The following is a 17,038-nucleotide window of genomic DNA, read 5'->3' as shown; positions in this document are numbered from 1 at the left end:
TTTATACCTTTTTGTAATCTAAAGAACATAAGAATCTAAAGGTTCTTCAGATGGTAAAGGTTCTTTATGGAACCATTTCGACAAAAAGGTTCTTCTATGGCATCATGAAGCACCTACAGTAGTAGATACTAGGGATGGGCCGATATCAAATTTTCATGTTGAGATTAATTTCTAATGTATTTATAACGGTATACGGTATTATTACAATATTGAAATTTTGTTTAAAAAAAGTCATAATACAGTATAACAGGTTTAATAACTTTTTTCTTATAACAAAAATAACTATATGATAAAGCAATGAAGAAAAATATATAATGTTAAAGGTTTACACAGATTAAAGTGCAAAAGAACTATAAAGACCAATCGATATCACTTAACAATAAGACCTCATTAGTTAACTTTAGTTAATGCATTAACATTCACTATGATAAATAGTTACATTTGCTACAGAAGTTATTAAACTTTGTTAAAAAATACAACTCTTAGTTCATGTTAGCTCATTAAATAACACAGTTGCAATTTTTGATTTTTACAAAGTGTTATATATTGGAATACTTAAGATTAATACATGTTCAGAAGAATTTTTCATTGGCAGTTTATGTTAACTAATGAATTAACTATTGTTAACTAATGAAGCCCTAATGTAAAGTGTGAACGAACAATAAATAATCAAAACACTTTCACAATATCAACAATAAAATAAACAATATCTAGGGTATGTTGTAATCCAGATTAAAATGTAAAAACATGGCTATTTAAATATGTTTTAGAAAGTAGAGCAGCTGCTTTATTTATTGGGTTTCCAGGGTAATGGCTGCTTTTTCTGCAATTTAGTGCCATCTGCTGTCAGAGAGTGAATGAGCTTTCATTCAGCTCGTCTCTCACGTGTTCCCTCTTGTGCGTCTCATGCACATTTTTAAAATGCATTTTAAATTCGGAATAATTTGTAGTATATAATTATTTAAAGTAGGGATGGGCGTTTTCCGCAAATATCACATTTGAATATTTGAGCTCACAAAAAACTAATTCGTGTTTTCGTTTCACCACTGAATTGGATCCTCATCTGGTGGAATACATGGCTCCAGCAAGAACTGTTCCCACTCCCACTCGTCTTTTTCCAATGTAGGTGCGCGGTATGCGAGCTCATAATGGAAGCGACGCAGTCGCGATGCGCATGTGGTGCTAAACGCCCGTTTTTTCCAGGCGCGTACCGCACCGCATCAAGTTAAAAACACCTCAACTTTTCAGAACGCCGCAGGTCATGTGACAAGAACTAAACATTCAGCTTCATCCTTTCCTGTAACAATGTTGAAAGCTCAGCCAAGATGAAGGAACAGCTGGTCATAGCTGTAAATGGATTGCCATTTTGAAATAAGTAGCAGAGTTACTGAAAGCGATTTTTTGTGCTGCAAATCCATTTATCCTTTGCTGAAATTTCCGCGTCTTCATGGAGAGAGCGTGTCATTGTTGCTTAGCAACGGCAGACGCCTCAGGAGCGCTTCTGCCCGAGCGCTTTGGAAAGAAGGAGAAAGCGGCGCGCCTAGCATTTTCCAGGCATATTTAGGCGCGATATGTGAACGTCCCCTTATTCATTCATTAATTATTTTTTTCTTGCATACATCTTCAAATATTGCCGTGGAGAATCACAGAAAGTGACCAAATTAGATTTTATTGTGAACTTTTTTTTTTTTTTAATTCAAATATCATTTTTATTTATCGGAAAATTAGAGCAGAACGAATATTCGAATGTTCGACTATCCGTGCACACCCCTAATTTAAAGTGTTTAGAAGTGCCCACAATAACAATACCATGCATATTTATTACCGTGAAATATCACATTATCGAATACCAACACATGTCTATTAGATACTATTTGCTTGGCACATTAAATACACCCATATGATACCTTAAAAACTCACACTATCGCTATTGTACTGCTTATATTAGACAGAAATTGTGAACTGTGAGCTACCAGCAGGGTATGTTGGCCACAATTAGTTTTACAGGCTGTGCTCCATCCAGAATTCTTGCTGAAAAGGAAGAAAAGAAAGAAAAACTGTAAATCCTTTTTATTCCTTTGTCACTTTCACTTTTTGTTTATTTGACTGTGGAGTTTTTGTGACTCAAATGGTCCCCTGCAGATGTCAAGAACAGGTTTATGGTTCTCTATTTCTTTCAAATTCAGTGTCTTATTTGATTTGAATTTCTAGACCTTTTGGTTGAATTCACACTTGCACCACTTTTGTTTTGGACTCTGGGCCACTCCGAATCCCTGTCTATATAATATTGCAAAATATCTGAACATCTCCCAGTATCTTGTTCTGTTTGCTTCCGTTTAGTTCCTATTCCTTCTTTAGCCAAGCAAATGTTTGTGCATGCAGAGTGCAGTCTGTGCTGCAGCATCCTCTGACCTCCAGACGCTGGACGGATTTTTTGTATATTTTTTTATGTACATTCTCACCAACCAATTTCATACCTCATTTAAGGCTTCTTCCTCCACTGTGATACACACCTAAAATTGCTCTCTTACAACACACACACACACACACACACAGACTCACACATACAGGACAAAAGAGCTTGAGGACTACTGAATCAAATTTAGAAACACTATAAAACCACACAGTATTTTTAGATCCGGGTAACCTTTGCTTGCCATGCATTCAGATCATTGCAAATGGCTTTTGTCGACTGAGAGCAAGAACTTTTAAATTTATTGTTATGGAAACGCAAGATGGCACCAATTATAGGATACTTTTACGACATTGTCATCTCACTCTAAATAGCCACAGATTACATTGCAAAATAATGTTCTTAGTTGATATTTTTATTGTATTGTTTTCTGGGAAAAATATATAAAAAGAGCGCCTATTATGCAAAATTCACTTTTACATTTGAACATAAATTTGTTTTGGCACTGTGTGCACACAACCACCCTATGATGATAAAAATACACCCGCTCCTTTTTTAATCCTCATAAATAATAAGCAGTGTCTCAGGCAATCACATAATCGATAACATTCAATGTCACATTTTACAATCCTGCGACTGTTGACGGACATTGATGTATTAGCAGAGACCAGCAAGATTTCAGTGCAATAGACATGATCATCTAAACCAAACAGATGTTTTTTTTTAATTTTTTTTATTTTTATAGCAGAGTATCTGAGGTACAAGCTGTAAAGGCACAGCTCTATTCTGGAAAAGGGGGTGGGGAGTAGCAGCTCATTTGCATTTAAAGAAACATGTTTCTGCTTCAACTCAAAATAGGCATTTTCAAAATGATATAATAGATGAGCTTTGGGGTATTTTGAGCTGAAATTGAGACTTATTACATCTTGTAAGGGCATAAGAGGTGCCCTTAAAAAAAGTATATATATATTGCTTTTACTTGCAAGGTATTTGGTGGTGGCTGTATTTTCACATTAATTTTAAATTCAGAGTAAATCAGTAGATCTACTTCTGAAGTTTTTGGTCCTCAGGGAGCTAAACTTTTTAAGCCTAAAAAAGCTCAGGGAGTGAGGTTACCAGGAAGAGTTGCTTCACTTGTTCTGAATTGTATTGATTGCATGGAGGAGTCCCTCCTCTGTTTAACTGTAGTGATACTTGAGCTTGGAGGCAATCTGTGTTATTTCATGATAAAATATCTGACAGATCCTTTTATTAGTATCAAGCTGGGATGCCGAAGGTGAAATCACGAGTCCAGATCTCCATAAAGTATATAAATCTGTAACACAGATGAGGCCTGTCTTTAATGAGGAAGGATGTGTTTGATATAAATGTAAATTTCCATGTCTTATTAATGATAAGAATCTGAAAATGCATTATTAATCATTACTTTGTAAATACACAACCTCTGAGCGATGATGTCTTTGAAACCAAGATAACCCCTACAAACATCAAGATATTTATTAATATCAATCAGTCTCAAAATATTTTCAAAAGACATCATAAAAATCCCTAATGTTTCTCTTAGTCCTTAGTTGCCATAACACAAGGTAATTTATATGCCTGCTCCCTTTTTATTTACATGAATATTATATTTCCACTCATTTAGAGTAAACAGTTTCGACATTTAGATAATTAGCACTTTATTCATAAGTAACAAAAACCCGTTTGGAATGAAATTAATCTTTTAGTCTCCACAAGGGGTCTGATAAACCATCTGTTCTCAAAGTTATACCAACACCCACTGGGTTTTATTAGTTTCTCTCGCTTCCTATCTCTCTCCAATCACCAGAGCTGAGGCTGGAGACACCATTAGGGCAACATATCAATGCCGACCTTCATACACTTTCAGAGGTCCAGAACTTCCCCACAGTCTCCAGCTGATAGTTCCCCAATCCCCTGAACACTTAATTCAGCTGCCTATAATGCAACACTTATAGACGTTGCACAGCTGGATAGATGCCCTTGTTTCCCATTTCCCACTTTTCTTTATCTTGAATGTGGTTATCAGTCGTTTGTACTGTACACTATTACAGTATATACAGTATACACACCACTTGAGGGATCAGTAATGCTAAGGTTTTAGTTGGATTTTAGATAATACATTTAAACATCTTTAAGTTTTAGCAAGGGTACAGCCAATGATTCATATCCATTCTTTTGTCAGGACCTTATTTGTGAAAGGTCAGGATTACATGAGATTATCCACAGAAAAAGTGCTGTGCCCATGCAAACTCAGGATGAATTTGCACATTTCTGAGCCAGAGGAATTTTGGCAATTATTATTTTTTATTTATTTATACACACACACCGAGGTTGACAGATCAGCACATTAGGAACATTTCTGAATGAGAACGCCATAAAAACAGTAACACTGTGAAATATTATTATGTTTAGAAAACTCCTATTTTAATATTTTTTAAAACTAATTGGATTCATTTATTTAAAAAAAGAGTTTTTGCTGGTAATGTTGATGAGGAAATCGTGATATGCATGCATAAAATCTGGGATAAAATGATAATAAAATAATCATTCAACAACGATGCATTTAACTGAATAAAAACAAAACAAAAATAAAGGCAGTAGAGATATTTATAATGTTACAAAACAATTATATTTCAAATAAACAATGTTCTTTTGAACCTTGTGTTCAAAAGTTCAAAGTTCTGTCCTATAAAAACAGTATCATGGTTTCTAAGCTGTGAACACGTTTCAGCATTGATAATAATAAGAACCATTAATAATTTTGCATTAATAATAATTGATAATCACTGAGCCAAAATCCACAAATTAGAATGATTTCTGAAGGATCACGTGACATTGAAGTCTGGAGTAGGGGTGTCCCCGACTAAGGATTTTCATAGTCGAATCGGAATTTTCGAATCTTGCCGATATTTGACTGATAGTCGAATCATATGTTTGGGGGCGGGGCAAAATACATTAACAAGAGTCAAGGCAGACATTCGACTAACATGATTACTGATGTTAACACACAGAGAAAATGTGTAACGAACACCTTGCAGATATAAACGGGGTAAATAATGTTTTATGTTTTGATGAACAGATAGCTAACACATAACTTCGACGAAACTATAACATTCAACATTTCTTTTTTTTTATTATTTTTTTTTACAATAGTGTTCTCATAACGTTAGCCTAAAATATTAGCAGTTAATGTTCTGCATTTCTGTTTTGAGCTGCGTGCGCTGAAGATGACCAGTAGAGTAACGCATTTGATAGCAAGTTTTTAAAATCAATGGGATTCAACTCATAATTTCATATAGAATACACTTCATTATTTATACAACATAACGTTAATATTAAGACTTATAGGCTATTTGCAAAAAGGGTTCGAATGCACCTGAACATATCTGCGGGGATCTGAATGCGAACTGCTTTTATGGACGCGTTCTTCATGAAAAAATGTGCAGAAACACTGAAGCTAAACTCTAAAAATTCATAGCATTTTAGTATATGTTTTTTTCATTATAATAGTATGTATATGACAGTCCCAGTTATAGTTGTTAATATTCTGCATTGGAGTTTGAACTGCTCATGCTGTGCGCTGAAGAGATATCACCGTAGTATAACAATGAAGCACTTGACTCCAAACTAAATGCATCTTATATCAGGTAAAAATATATCCATGAGATATATACACCGGCTGAAATGTTTTGAAAGCACTTGTACCCTACCTGTTCGAAAACATCCAGTCTGTGCCTGTGTCAGTTTGAGTCTTGGTAAAGTTTTAAATCCCTGCCGCCAAGATGCTCCTCTGTCGGTCACGGATTATGGAAAGTGAAACATAAATCTATAGGGGTGGTTGGATTTATTCACACACTTTACAATATTAATTTGAAGCTTCTTTCTTTTCAGATTCTTACAGCTTTATAATAATAGGCTGTATATTAACTTATTGGGATACAACCAGTAGTTCTATGTGAAATCAGACATTTGAGCTCCTCCATATAGTCAAAATGGCATAATCAGTAACACCCCGCAAATATTCGACTGTTAGATTGGTAGTCGAGTCAGGCTCCTTGAATCAAAGCATCGATTCATCGACTATTCGGGGTCACCCCTAGACTGGAGTATGACTGCTGAAAATTCAGCTTTGCATAACATGTATATATATATATATATATATATATATATATATATATATATATATATATATATATATATATATATATATATATATATATTCATGTAGAAAACTGTTATTTTAAATTGCAAATATCTATTTTAAAATATTAAAATAATATAGTTTTACTGTTTTACTATATTTTCTATCAAATAAATGCAGCCTTGTTGGGCATAAGAGATAAAAAATGCAATTTTTTTGTGTGTATGTTTGTACGCTAATGTGGTTTTTGAGGACACAAATTTGTATAATGACATGGGTATAACATAGGTATTACAACATGAAGGTGATTTATGGAGACACTTTCGGTTTCCCCCTAGTTCAAAAGGCTTATAAATCATACAGAATTCTGTGTGGTTTTTTTTTTTGTTTGTTTGTTTTTTTTTATCTATAACTGCACAAAGTTTCCTGTAAGAGGTAGGTTTAGGTGTAGGGCTATAGAAAATACGGTTTGTAAAGTATTAAAACCATACTGTCTATGGAGAGTCCCAATGTGTGTGTGTACAGTATGTGTGTGTGACCTACATTATAAGGGGCCAGTGAATACAGTGTAGCATGTATTCAGGTTTCAATTTAGCTGCCCTACATTATGAGGACATCCAGCTCTCCCATAATTCAAACCGCTAAATAAACATTTTTTTTTATTATTAAAAATGTATAAATGTTAAGGGTGGAGTTATGGTTAGAGGATAGAAAATATAATTTGCTCAGTATATTAAAAGAAAACCATTACACTTATGGAAAGTACTCATAATTATACATGTACCAACATCTGTGTGTGTGTGTGTGTGTGTGTGTGTGTGTGTATTCCAAAAGCGTCCCACTGACTTGGAAACAGATCTAAAGAGTTCATTGTTGTGCTGGAGTTGTCCTATTCATCTGTCAAGGAGAGTATGTGGGACATTGCAGCTCATGGTCTCTTTTTTCCTATGCACACCCACTCTCAATTCCCCTCTCGCTCTCTTTATATCATGCTCACAAACACCCTTGCGTTCGGTCTCACTTATCTTTTCCTGCTCTCCTCTTGTAGGCATACATTCTGGCACAAGTAAAGGCCAGCCACACTGCTCAGATCCCAGCCGCCCATGCAACCCCTGTCTGGACGCCACCAAAGCCTGCAACCTGAATGAAAACTGCAAGCGTCAGCGATCCAACTACATTTCCACCTGCACCCGTGCACAGACCCAGGGCCAGCAGCCCTCACAACCTCAGTCGCAGGACAGCTGCAATAGAAAGCGCTGCCACAAGGCCTTGCGTCAGTTCTTTGAGCGTGTTGACTCGCAATACAGTTACGGGCTGCTCTTCTGCTCCTGTAAGGACCAGGCCTGTGCTGAAAGAAGGAGACAGACCATTGTACCCTCCTGCTCCTATCAGGACAAGACCAAACCCAACTGTCTTCAGCTGCGCAGCACTTGCCGTCTTGACGTGCACTGCAGGTAGGAAAGCTGTTTCATGGTAGTCCTGAAATAAATTGACATTAATTAATTTACTAGATGCTTTTATCTAAAACCAATTACCATAGCTACAAAACAAGTGATTAATCTTAAGAAGGCCATAACATAGTAAGTTACAGTTTCCATAAATCTGTAACTCTTAAATCTTTATTTATAACCATGGCTTCCCCACAAAGTCGCCATGGAAAAGCAACCACAAACTCATTACAGAGAAAATTCCCTTGGACCTGGGGTTATATGGATAGTTCATCCAAAAAAGAATTTTCTGCCATCATGGACTTATCTTAATGTCATTCCAAATCCGAATGACTTTCTTTCTTCTGTAGAACACAAAAAGAGAATGCGCTATTCGCTCTTTTACTTGCAATTACAATGAATGAGGACAGATGCTTTTAAGCTTAAAAAAGACATAAAAGCAACATAGAATTTACTTTTTAAATGTATTTTAAAAGTATACTGAAAATGATTTACAATTTTCTCTCAGTAATTGCTTGTAAATTTTATTTATGCTGTAAATATATTTTACAGTCTAGCATAACTTGCGTGCCATATGTGATATTATGCATTATAAGTATTAGGTATCTTAGTATAAGTGTTACCAGAAGTCATTATTCACTTAAAATCTTCTAAAAATATATATATATATATTTTATAATGGCTTCATAAAATGGCTTAACAATTTGCACATATATATGGTGCTTTTGATTTCTTTTTGAAGCTCCAAGGCTTTAGTTGTTTCAAGCTTCAAAAGGACACAAAAGCACTACTATTATTATAAAATATCAACCTTTGTTCTGCACATACAACAGCTGTATTGACTTTAGAAGATTTGTAGTGAAGACACATTAGAGACATCCCTAGTCCTTATTCACTTTCATGATATTAAAAAGATTGTCCAGTATATTGTGCAAAAAAACTGCCCTCTTAGGTTTTAAGGAAGAAAGAAAGCCATTTGGGTGTGGAAGGTCTTATGGATGAACTGGTTCTTTAAGTGCTTCGCTCAGGGGCTTTAGTAGTAATGTGCATTGTGCTCAAGGGTTGCTGTGGCTCATAACTCACTCTTTGCTGAACCAGCAACCTTCCAGTTAACTGCTCTGGACCTTAACCATTACAACACCCCAGAAAGCAGACATTACATTTGAATACCTGTTAAATTGAATGTAAAGTTTATATTTGATGTTTGCTTAAGCATACCTTACACTCATTTTCCATTTAATTTTAATGTTGTACACGATGCATTTAATGTTGCTTTAAAAAAGGCCTGCTCTTTCCCTCTACCGTATTATATTAATGCCTTGAGCCTTTGCCAGGAAAGTAATTGCGGACATTTTAAGAACCTTCTATTAAACGAAGAGACTTTCTGCTTAATTGACAAGACAGTGTTCAATTAGGCAGAACCGAACATTAGTACATCACTTTTACTGTGTTTCCCTGTGATTTAACAGCCAACCATTTTATTAACACAAGCTTATCCATTGCCACTTACCACTGGACCATTGCTGGATTACTCTATCAATACCTGTCAAGAAATCAGCCCACACACAAATGATTATAGTCGTGTGTATTTTCTCATTTCAGTATTTCAATTTCAAATTTATTTTAGTTTTAGTATTAGGATGGCCATTGTTTGAAAACTGTAAAAGGTTTCACAATTCAGGGTTTTTTGTTGTTGTTGTTGTTTTTATTTATTTATTTATTTTTCTAATCTTTTATATTTCACAAGATATAAAATCTGAATTTCTTTTCTGATTATACTATTCTAATTTGACAATGTAATTCTGAATTTAACCTTTTTTTCCCAGAATTTTTCCTGAAAGGTTTGTATCTCATATTTGTTGTGCCATGATAATATGTTATTTTAATTATATTTTTTATGTATTTTAGTTAGTTTTGCAGTCATAATACTTTATTTTATTGTAAATACTTTTTGTTCAACCTTTTGTGCTGAAACACCAAAGGAAAAGAAGCTTGATAATTCACAAACCTGAAAGGGTCATGCATATTATATGCAAATTACAGAAGCGGCATCTAACACGGATTTGCTTTTAGTCTACAGATACCGTGAAGCATCCCGGCGCTAAATCTGTGGCTATGCTGGGAGATGTGGGTAGATGAGTAGTTATCTGTAATTTTCGGCTATATAGCAGAAATAACCACATAGTGTGAACAGCTGATATGTTAGAATATTGCATTTCAAAGAAAACTATTCATTCGATTTGATACACATTAATGTCTTTCAAATTCTGAGACAATTTGGTCTTGTTAACATGGCCTTTGGTAGCAATGTGCATTTAGCGTTGACTGATTCATTGAACACATATGCATAGCCAAATGATCGCTGGAGCATTAATGGAGACTCCCTCGAATGATTGAAAAAAAAAATAAGCATGCAAGAACACACATACACACATTTCTTATAGGACAGAACACACTGTTCCTGTTGTTTCTTTTAAATAAGTGGATGCATAGTTCAAGTGCTCAATCTGGGAAGCATCTGTACTGCATGTTTCCCTGCTGATTTCTGACTTTGAAGTGGTATGAATGTACTTTGAAGAAGAGATCAGATATATAAGTTAATTGGAGATATGAAGCAGCATTAATGATGAATTTTAAAAGGACTGATTGGTTCTTGTGTGGCATAAATGTGCTATGTTTAGCATTAGGCTCTTTGTTAATGAAGCTGTGCTGCACCCAATGTGTGCAAGCAGTCATGAAATCTCCATGTTTGTGTGATTGCAAAGGATGGACATAAATCTCTTTTTTGCTCTGTGTGGAGGCACGTCTGTGGAGGTATTGATGTGGGTGTGCGTTTATGTGAAATAAAAAGACAGATAATGTAGGTGAAAAGGCATCTCTTCCTTCTGATGACTGTTTCATGTTAAGGATAGATAGATCGCAGGGTTTACTTTTTCACACTGCCTTGCAAAACATTAGTGCTGCCAACTATATGTATAAATATTAATTGCAGTGTAAAGAAAAATCTAAATTGTGGTGCATAATGGGATAATTAGACCACGGGGCCTAGTGGTTAGAGAGAACGACTCCTAACCCTAAGGTTGTGGGTTCGAGTCTTGGGCTGGCAATACCACGACTGAGGTGCTCTTGAGCAAGGCATTGAACCACCAACTGCTACCCGGGCGCCGCAGCATAAATGGCTGCCCACTGCTCCGGGTGTGTGTGTGTGTGTTCACTATACAATATATATGTGCGACTTTCATAAGTTTAAAAACAATTTCTATTTTAAATAAATGCTGTCCTGCTGAACTTTCTATTCATCAAAGAATCCCAAAATAAAATGTAGCATGGTCTTCACAAAAAAAGTAGCCAAACAGTAGCCAAACACGTGACACTGGAGAATGGAATAAATGTTCCTGAAAATTCAGCTTTGCCATCACAGGGATGAATTACATTTTAAAATATATTCGAATAGAAAACATTTATTTTAAATGTAATAATATTTCATTCATCCAAAGCGTCTTATTGCATAAAAAATATGAAAATTTCTGTCATGAAATTCTAGATACAGCTGGCAGGCAGATAGATCTAAATTTGATATAATCACATCATTATTCACATGGCAGAGTTGATTAGTTTCTTTTCACATCAGCAGAAATTGAGCTCACTGCTTAATATTCAAATAGTCGGCTAGTGCTTGCTGTAGCAGTTGCAGCGCACTTCAGAAACCCTCCACCTTCCCCAGCTCCACCTGTATAGATATGTTCAGAGGTTAAGTCATGTATAAATACCGTATTTTCTGCACTATAAGGCACACCGGATTATAAGGCGCATAGATACTGCAATCAAACGTTTGACTGGGTTTGCGTTATGCATCCACTAGATGGAGGTGTGCTAAAGGGAATGTCAACAAAACAGTCAGATAAAGACGCCTTGAGCGCCTTGATCCATATATAAGGCGCACCGGATTATAAAGCGCACTGTTGTTTTTTGAGAAAAAAAAGGCTTTTAAGTGTGCCTTATAGTGCAGAAAATACGGTATGTTTTTTTTTTTTTTTCATATGTTACATGTGGATCAGCAGAATTTCCTACATAACAGAAGCATGTATGTGGATGTATTGGCAGTAGCGAGCCTTGGTACTTGCTCTGCTGCTGCAACATTGCCAATATGTTCCACCCAGACCCACATTAACTTTGCCATGTATAGTAGTATGCTAAATTCTCAGAGAGTTGTCATGATAGAAATATGTTTTAGAACTTGCAACCACATGCATTCCCTGGAAATCAAATTAACTTACTGTTTGGGACAGAAATGCTCACATTTCCTGGTCTGTAAAACTATACTGTGCAAATAAAGCAACTAGCAGCCAGGATTATTCTAGAAAATCAAATATAAAATTTTTATAAATTCGCCCATCTTGTATTACAGATCACTGTTTGAACTGGCATTATTAAACATGAATGTCACAGTCAGCTTAATACAGTGCTTCAACTGTACCGGTCCGAGGAACAATAAGCCTGCCTTCCCATCCATCTCCTCAATCCCCATCCGTCCTCGCCTCATGGCTTGAATCTATTGCAGTGGAAATTGGCCTCACATCATCTCTCATTGGCTGTGGCTGCGGTCGGAGCTGTGAGGGATGGCATTGTCTGAGCAGAGGAATACATGATGAACTGGGTAATGAATGACATTGCGGCCTCAAATAGGGCTTGACTGTTTAAGCCACAGGAGGATCCACAACTTCACTATTCAACACTGTTTGAGTCAGTCTCAATAGCCTTATTCACTGTCAGTATCTCATCCCGTTCAAATGTCACTAGAGGTCAGTGGCTTTGGGCCTTTGCAAGGAGTATCAGGAATGTATGTACATTATGTTAGGGTGACATGAGTTTGAATCTGGTATCTGGTTTCATTCTTTCATTCTCTGTCTTCTCTCAGAGCTTAATTTGTTTCGGAACAAGCCATATCCTGATTTTAGTTGATTCCCTTCCTAATATACCTCTGAAGGAAACTTAACTTATAATTACTCATACATTTGTTCAATTAAAAATTATGTACACTGAATGTTTATTATAATTTTTGTCAAGAACTGGCAATATACATGCCAAAAAGGATTTTTTTTTTTTTTTTTTGTTTTTTTTTTTTTACACATTTTTTTATACAGCAGTTATTATAATATGCATTTTATGGGGCGTATACAGTATATTTAACATAGTGACAAAAAAAGTAATGAAATAAAACAATAAGAATCAACCAAGCAAGTTAAATGGCATTACATGTCTTTCCTCTCTTTATGAGAGTCTGTTTTCTTGCTTTCATAAAGCATGTTGAGCTTGAGTTGACTGCCTCTAACCATGCCCTATTTATGTCAATATGACACAACAAATTAATGCATTTGTTTTTTAAGCCCAAATCCTAGTCCTGGTATTATCCATCTTATGTAATAGTTTCTGCAGCAGAATAACTGAGCTTTTTAGCAAAACCCATTCTTTATTTGGAGTTTCATTCTGAGCAGTTCAGCCGAGTGAAAGTTCATGGCATATTTAATTTCCAGAGATTGAATAAACAGCATGACTACTGATATGATTTGTTTACTAAGTTCTAATGTTTACATACTCCCTCAGTTCCACTTATTCTTAATGCTGTGTTATTAAGTGTTAGTCTCTTCAATATTCAATGCAAGTTTTCATGGTTTTATTAAAGGGAAAACCACCTGATTTTAGAAAAAATTGAGCATTTAAAGTGGCAGGAAACATAACTGCAACTTACATGATGTCATCCGTTGGTGTGGACACTAATATAGACATTGTCCTTAGTGTGAACAGGCCTTTTGATTTTAATGTGAGGCTGGATGAACAAGGTATAAATGAAATTGCATAAGGTAGATTCACTGAGATCATATTTCTCTTACTGTTTGCATTGTCATTTTGGTGATTAATGTTACCATTATTATCCTCAGGTATAATTTTTAGATGATAGCTTTTTAATCGATTTTTAAGTAGCAAAATGATTATTCATTTTAGACCAAATGATCTGTAAAGTAGTCATACAGTCCCGCTTAAGAGAAAAAAAATAAGACTACTGGTCTTAATTGGTTTGAACTGGTCTAAACAGCCTCTGAACTTTGGCTAATATTTTGGCAAGGTTCTCTGATAGTTACTGTATGTACATACATGTCTCCAATGATGTTAACAAAACGTTTGATCAAAGTTATTAGGTCGTAGGTCTTAGGTTCATCGCCCCCCACCCCCTCCATGTACATCTAACATTTCTTTAATTATACTTCTTGTTACAAAACCTCCAGAAAACATAATGTCTGCAAAATGATAAAATGGAATGTTTCTTTAACATTCAAAACATGTTTTTAGAACATATAAAAGATGGTTTAAACATTCATAGAATATTTAGAAATTATGTTTTCATGAATTAATGGGAATGTAAAAAAAAAAAAAAAAAAAAGTTCTTAGACCAAATTTTGTTACTGTATTAGCAGATTAGCTAGACCAATCTGACCAGCTTTTCTTTGCTTTGTCATTCTGTCAGATCAAATGTTTCAGAGTCTCCACCTCTGATGGATTCAGAGGTCTGTTTTCAGGATGAATTTTGCTGTAGCTTGTGCTCTTCGCTGTTGTGATTGGGAGCATTTCAAGCCTGCCATTGTCATTTCATGTTTGAAGTTGTGTCTATTGTGGTGCTACAGTGCTGTTGGTCGTGACAAGCCGAATCAGACACCAATTGTGTTTTTTTTTTTATGATAAATGTAGTTTAAGGATATCTGTCTAGCAACATTTGTACTGAAGCACTTGCTTGAGTCATCCCTCAACTTCACTCCCACAAATATACACAAAAATGTTTAGCTCTGATTTATAGTATAGGAATGTTGTTTATCTGTTTTGATAGGGACTGGTGGGGGGCCAAATATAGGAGCAGTCAAGACTGGTTTGGATCATACAGCCCAGGCAAATAAAGCACAGACTGACAGGGTTAGCTATCGATCCCTCCACAATAGGAGCAGGGTCAGGGTTCTGCTGGAGAAGTATATGGATCTGACAATCTTTCTTTCGTGCAGTAGGATGTGGTGTGTTTTCCAAATATGGGTAACATGCCAAATGAGCAGTCTGTCCCACTGCTGAGTTTATTCATCTTTGCGCAGTAATGCCAGATGTGAGAGAAAGGCTTAAATATGCATATTGCAGCAAGGGATAAGTGAATAACAGAGGTATCAATAAATTTTCAAAGTCAATTTTCTGTGTTGCACCTTGATACTCTGAAATGCCACAATGACTCAGAAAAAAAGGCATAACTGAGCTGTTCGCCAAATTGTCTACATAAGCGACTGTTCAGAGGGAATGTTTTCTTGTGTTTATAAATGTGGGACGGAGCACAGCTATATGAAAGGAACATAAGTTCTTGATACATTTTAGTCCGTTTAACATAAATTATGATGCTCTCGCAGCCCTTGTGAAAAAGAAGCATACCTTAGCGTAATTCACAAAACATTACTGTCTAAGTAATATATTAAAAAATATTCATACTTATATTTGCTGACTGTATTTTTCAGAAACCTAACTGCATGTTAATTGCAATTATATAAATGTTATATTATTTAAAATTACATTAAATTAAATGACCTAAACTTTAGCAACTTACTGTCGTTAGGACTTCGATAAGACTTTTGTCTTTGAAATATGGTACTGCCAAATACTGCTTTAAAATATTTCTATTTACACTTCCATGCAATGTATTTAAAAATATTTGTAATTGTACATTTGCAATGGTTATGATGCAGTTTGGTACATTTTAAAAATATTAACATGAGGTATCACAGTACAGTTAATAGTAGTACATTAATTGCTCACCCTGTGTTCCAAACTCATAAGGTCTTGTCCATCTTTGGAACACAAATTAAGATATTTTTGATGAAATCCAAGAGACTTCTGACCAAGGGAACTACTACGATCAAGGCCCAGAAAGATTTTAAGACATTGTTGAAATAGTCCATGTTACATTAGTGATTCAACCTTAATTTTATGAAGCCATGAGAATACTTTTTTCTGTGCAAAAAAAAAATGATTTCAACAATTTCTTCTCCTCCGGGTCAGTCCGCTGCCCTTCACGTGAGCACCATGATGCATAATCAACATTTCTCTGGCTTTTTCTACTGATTTATATATGTACTAAGCAAATCACAGTGCATTCTGCTGAAGTATAAAAAAATTCCTTGACCTGGCCAAGTGAAAATAGCTTTTATGTGGAGTGATAGGAAACCTAGATGACCAAACTGGATGTGCCAGTCACATCAGTCTGAGTTTGGTGTACAGTTAATGGTTTGCAGGTAGAAGGGCACCAAGCCAGTGACTGCATTGGCTGAAAACGGTGTCTTAAATATGATTCTGGCAGCAGCTGCCAGCGCAGAAACTTGGGTAAAGATGTAATGTGAAAATAAATGGAGGTTATTAAGTCAAAGAAAGTCAAGGGTTTTAGATGCACCTGATGGATTGTGTAGTGAATACAATTTTGTTGGCGAGGAGTGAGTTGCATTAAACTACTCACAGAATAATAAAAGTCTGGGCAAGGAGCTGAATTAAAATAGTGTCATTGAAGGATCTGGTGGTATTTCTGTTGTGTATGCAACATGATTCAGCTGTTGTCATGATTTGCTCCACAAAACCAGGTCACCTGTGATAATACAGGGATTTTACACACCTGGGGGCTACTACTGCATACCTTTACAAAGATGGAGAGACAGTGAGAATGTAAGCCCTTGGGAGAAAGAGAAGCTTCCTTGTCGAGGTTTAGTTTGTTTGGCATGTTTATATCTTGTAACTGAAATGCTTAAGTGGTTACCAATGAGAAAAAATAAATGGTGACATATTCTCGACAGATGACAGACATTCTGTTTATTACTATAAAAAATCATATGTATTTTATCTGACTTTTAATCATAGCTGATTTATTGAGTAGTTGCTGGTCTTATGTTTGAAATTTTGGCTGACAGCATATTGGTAAACCATTGTTGTTATATAAATAATGTT

General features: G+C 35.5%; 1 protein-coding gene across 2 annotated transcripts in view; it reads left to right on the top strand.

Moving 5' to 3' along the window:
* The window catches only part of LOC132097567 (GDNF family receptor alpha-2-like), an 83,529-nt gene that overhangs the window by 41,698 nt on the left and 24,793 nt on the right, over window positions 1–17,038 (top strand). For both annotated transcript variants that reach the window (XM_059503363.1, XM_059503362.1), the window contains exon 4: window positions 7,624–8,029. In XM_059503363.1, the coding sequence (XP_059359346.1) occupies window positions 7,624–8,029 (406 nt within the window). The remainder of the gene's footprint in view (window positions 1–7,623; window positions 8,030–17,038) is intronic.

Source organism: Carassius carassius, chromosome 21, assembly GCF_963082965.1.
Source record: "Carassius carassius chromosome 21, fCarCar2.1, whole genome shotgun sequence".
Taxonomy (NCBI): domain Eukaryota; kingdom Metazoa; phylum Chordata; class Actinopteri; order Cypriniformes; family Cyprinidae; genus Carassius; species Carassius carassius.
The sequence above is the reverse complement of the archived record's forward strand: the minus strand, read 5'-3'. Positions and strand labels throughout refer to the sequence as shown.